Source organism: Cebus imitator, unplaced genomic scaffold, assembly GCF_001604975.1.
Source record: "Cebus imitator isolate Cc_AM_T3 unplaced genomic scaffold, Cebus_imitator-1.0 Scaffold274, whole genome shotgun sequence".
NCBI lineage: Eukaryota > Metazoa > Chordata > Mammalia > Primates > Cebidae > Cebus > Cebus imitator.
Genome location: NW_016107589.1, coordinates 820,621 through 825,709, shown reverse-complemented (window position 1 = coordinate 825,709; position 5,089 = coordinate 820,621). Strand labels below are relative to the sequence as shown.

At 43.4% G+C, this 5,089-nt stretch overlaps 1 protein-coding gene across 1 annotated transcript in view; it reads right to left on the bottom strand.

Moving 5' to 3' along the window:
• Nucleotides 1-5,089, bottom strand: part of BRD8 (bromodomain containing 8) — a 23,534-nt gene that overhangs the window by 6,135 nt on the left and 12,310 nt on the right. The window contains 7 exon segments of the mRNA XM_017500941.2: nt 830-876; nt 879-1,046; nt 1,795-1,841; nt 2,022-2,115; nt 2,420-2,872; nt 3,510-3,790; nt 4,202-4,411. Coding sequence (XP_017356430.1) covers nt 830-876; nt 879-1,046; nt 1,795-1,841; nt 2,022-2,115; nt 2,420-2,872; nt 3,510-3,790; nt 4,202-4,411 — 1,300 coding nt within the window.

Here is a 5,089-nt window from a genome sequence, read left to right as displayed (position 1 = left end):
AAAAAAAAAAAAAAAAAAAAAGGAGGCTTTGTTTCTGAAAAAAAATTTTTTTTAAAAATAAAAATTTAAAAATATTGATAAAGACCAGGCATGGTGGCTCACACCTGTAATCCCAGCACTTTGGGAGGCCGAGGCAGGTAGATCACTTAAGCTCAGGAGTTTGAGACCAGCCTGAGCAACATAGCAAAACTCCATCTCTACTAAAAATTAGTGGAGTGTGGTGGTGCATGCCAGTAGTCTCAGTTACTGAGGAGGCTGAGGCCAGAGGATTGCTTGGCTGGGAGGTGGAGGTTGCAGTGAGCCGAGATCGCGCCATTACCCTCCAGAATGGACAACAGAGTGAGACCTTGTCTTAAAAAAAAAAAAAGAGGCCAGGAGTGGTGGTTCTCGCCTGTAATCCCAGCACTTTGGGAGGCTGAGGTGGGCGGATCACGAGGTCAGGAGATGGAGACCATCCTGGCTAACACGGTGAAACCCTGTCTCTACCAAAAATACAAAAAATTAGCCGGGAGTGGTGGCACACACCTGTAGTCCCAGCTACTTGGGAGGCTGAGGCAGGAGAAAAGCTTGAACCCAAGAGGTGGAGGTTGCAGTGAGCCAAGACAACACCACTGCACTCCAGCCTGGGTGACAGAGCAAGACTTCGTCTCAAAAAAACTAGAAGAACTAGAGAAGAAAGGGGAAACCAACCACAAAGCTATCAGAAGACGAGAAATAATCAAAATCAGAGCTGAAAAAAAAAAATTAGACACAAAAAAAAAAAAAAAAAAAAAAGATTCTCTCTTTCTCACCTTCACTGCCTTGGCCTCAAAGAATCTCAGATACTCACAACTGGGAAGAAGCAGGGCTGCTGGGGATGGAGTCTGCCAGTGTGTGTGTGACTGCAGTGTAGCATTGTGTATGCTGAAGCCATCATCACTCTCGCTCACAGGAGGTTCATTATCCATTTCTGACAAATAGCCTTCTCCTTGATCCTCTTCCTTAGGCTCCTCTAGGCTGGCCGCTTCACTGACGCCATCTTCTTCCTCATCCTCACCTGGAGCATCCTTAGACACAGTATGCTCCAGTCAACAAATGCAAGCAAAGCTATCTAGCAAAGCATCATTAAATATGATCTGTTTTTGGGTTAGATTAGTTCTAGAAATGACCTCACACTGTTCCCTGACTTAGCCCTCCATCACTTATACTACCATCTACTTACAGACACTGGCTTAAGTAATTTAGAACCTGGATAAAGAAAAAGACCCAGGATCTTTTTAAAAGAAAGAAAAAAAAAAGCTACTTACTGAAGACTAAGCTAAGAGGCGTTCCTTCTTTCCCCTTGCTCTTGAGAGGAACTCTGACCCTGGGTACAAAGTTATCAAAAATAGTTTTTATTTTGTGTCTCATCTGATGGAGCAAGCTCACATCGCATTCAAGTCTTTGTTACTACTGCTTTAAAAATTCGAAAAAGAAAACTTCAGATGATTATCTTTGGATAGCCTAATTAATAAACTTGATTCCTGTATGTTCTCCTTGGCTCTGGTATCCTTATTCACTCTAAATCACTCTAACTGTATTGAGTGAGGTTTCTTAAGGACTGTGTGATATTCACAAACTGTTTCATATGGGAGGGACCTGTTGCTAAGGGGTACTCCCATTATGCCTGACTGTCCACTGCAGTTTTTCTCCACGCAACTCCGTACCAGTCTCTTATCAGAGAATAAGGATGCGACTTTACTGAAATTCATTAAAAAGTAGTGCTATAGGGAAATCTAATCACATGGAAGAGGAATAAAGAAAAGTCTGAAATACCTTTATCTGGCTTCCAAAAATAGTCCCTGATTCTTCTTTCAATGAGTCTGCAGAGGAGAGAAAGACTACCTGAAGATTTTTCCACCTTAGCCTTCCTATGGACCATAATCCCCTGCAGCTCTCCTTTCCATGCTGACCTATTCTACTTCCTCTACTTGCCCACAACCCACAATCCCTCAGAAGCCAAAGCAAATGATTTCAAGTTAGTTAAAGGGGACTTTATTTACCTGACATTTCAAACTTGTGCTGAGTCTCTGCCTCTAAAGGATCTTCAATGGGATTTGAGCCATGTGATGGAGACAACATGCTTTCAGGGGATGCCTGAAAATCAAAAAAGGAAAAATACCCTAAGTACTGGTAAATCACTAGAGCTCACACAACTTTATTCTTCAATGATAATGAGACTATAGAATAAATTCTAAGTCCTACTCATGTAATTTGACTCCAGTGGTAACCTTAACAGGAATAAGACAAGTATATATAGCACTAATCACAGCCTATGGGCTTTGGACACATCAAACATGTAGAACTCAGGAATGTAACAGGAAAACAAAAAGCCTAAGCTGTCACTTCTTACCTAAGGTATAACCCTTCATCTCCCCAGCCCCTGATCTTTATTAAATACCTCTGTCTTCACAGTTGTAAGTGGGGTCTCATCGCCTTTCCCAATGGCAACATCTGCTTCAATAATCTCTCCAACTGTAGTACTTCCTGGTTCCTCATCTAAGTCCTGACTCCTGAGTTCTGGTGGCTCCATACTTGTGGCCGGAACAACTCCAGCTACTATTTCGGCCCCTGAAATGCCTGGCTCTGGTTCTGCAGGTTCCACTTTGATCTCTGCACTGGGCTCCCTGATGTCCACCAGTTCACGTATTCCCTTGTTTTCCGTTTCCTCAAAGTCCATTCTCTCTTGCTTGACTGTCATTTCTGGTGCAGGGAGAGGTACTGGCTTGTCCCTCTCCTGCTGGATAGGATGCTCCCAGGGTCCAGGCAGGGACTGAGGATCATCATTCTCTTCACAAAATGAGAGTGCTGCTTCCACTGCTGCCACATCCAGCACTTCAGGATGATCATCCACCTGTCCCACAATACACAAGCCTATTGAAGTCACAGAAAGAAGCCCAAGTCCTTCAGTTTTGTTAGCACCAGATGTGATAGCTTGAATTTGTAGCTTTCTCTCCATTTTCTCCATATAATGGAGGTAAACAATGAATAGGCACCTGTCCTGTGCAAATCAGTAACATGGGTATGGCTGGGGAGATGACTAGTATGTTAATGCCAAAAGGCTACAAAGATGGAGATGGGCAGAAGTAGGAGAGTTGTTTAAGTAATTCTTACTATAAGTAGCAAAGTGGCCGAGCATGGTGGCTCACGCCTGTAATCTCAGCACTTTGGGAGGCCAGGAGTTCGAGACCAGCCCAGCTAACACGGCGAAACCCTGTCTCTGCTAAAAATACAAAAAATTAGTAAGGCATGGTGGCATGCGCCTGTCGTCCCAGCTACTTAGGAGGCTGAGGCACAAGAATTACTTGAGCCTGGGAGGCAGAGGTTACTGTGAGCCAAGATCGTGCCACTGCACTTGAGCCTAGATGACAGAGCAAGACTCTGTCTCAAAAAAAAAACAAAAACAAAAAAACAGCAGCAGCAAAGCAAAGCTGGGAAGAGAAGCCTACATAAGACCCATGAGATTACTTGGGGCTTTGCTGAATAGTTACCTTGTCCTCAATGATGGCAATGATGTCTCCAACAGTCTCAAAATCCAGCTCTTCACCTGTGTAAGACACAGCAATATCCATCTTCTCAGCTAGATCTAATTCTTCCTTCCCATCTATGCTGGGAGCCTTTGATCCTCCAGGGGCCTCTGCTACCCCTGATCGAAAACATTCCTCTTTGATAGAATTGATGATCATGGATATTTCACTGCTGTCCATGGAAACAGTCACAGTATGTGGATCCCCCACAGCCTCCATGGGAACACAGTTATCGGGTTGACTCACTGAATAACAGAAGGAGAAAAGCATCTCAGAAACTTATTGGGTACAAAGTGACCGCCTTGAGATCACATCAACGCTACAGACAGATGTCAAATATCTAAACACTTAAGGTCAGAAAGAGTCATCATACATGTGCCTATGTTTTCTTCTCCTCAGCTTTATCTATAAGGGCGAGAACATATTTTCAAGCCTGCTCCTATCTGTATACTTAGCCTCTTCCCTGCAACACATAAATGCCCACCCGCCTCTTCTCACATCTATTTCTAAGGATATTTATTTCTAAGGATAAAGATGGCACATGTCTATGTAGAACAGAGAAGAAACATCTGAATTGAAGCTGATGCTCTTGGTCATTTTTCTCTAACTGAAGCTCAAAATGAAATTTTAGACCTAGTGGCTGCTCAGGGACGCACCTGGAGCTACACTTTCAGTAGTGGAGACAGCCGGAGCAGAGGATGGTGCTGGCAGCGCAGGCATCATGACAATGGTAGCCTGGGACACAGACTCTACAGGGGGTGGCACAAGTTTAACTGGAGGCTCACTGGCAACAGTGGTGAAGGAAGCAAGAGGTGTGGTGAACTGTGTAGGACCAGCTTCTAAAAGCCGGGAAAGAGTGGGAGCACCTAACATATAAAGAGGTACACAAAATGAAGTAAGAAGAAAGCATATAAACAAGAAGCAAAAGTTACTTGAAGACTCAGCTAAGAAATTCTTATGGTCTCAAAGGATGAGAGCAACTGCTTCACTGAATAAGTTCCTCATCTATATCCTTACTCTTTCTAACCTTACTTAAGATCTTCCTCCAAGTTAGGAATGAATCAAAGCAATAGAACACACAACATATATAAAAAATGGGTGGTAAGGCCAGGCACAGTGGCTCACACCTGTAATCCTAGCACTTTGGGAGGCCACATTTGAGACCAGCTGGCCAACATGGTGAAACCCTGCCTCTACTTTAAAAAAAAAAAAAAAAAAAGTAGCCAGGCATGGTGGCAGGTGCTGTAATCCCAGCTTCTCAGGGGGCTGAGGCAGGAGAACTGACTGAACCCGGGACATGGAGGTTGCAGTGAGCTGAGATTGTGCCACCACACTCCAGCTTGGGCAACTGAGCGAGGCTCCGTCTCAAAAAAAAAAAAGAAACGGTGGTAATTTTTCCTCAGAGGAAATTTAATCACCAAGAAATAAAAAACCGGTATGAATAAATCTGTCACTTCTGCTGAAGTTCAGCATATTGTAAATCACCAAGTTCAACACCATTCAAATACCAATAAAGTTTGTACAGTATTTTTTTTTTTTTTTTT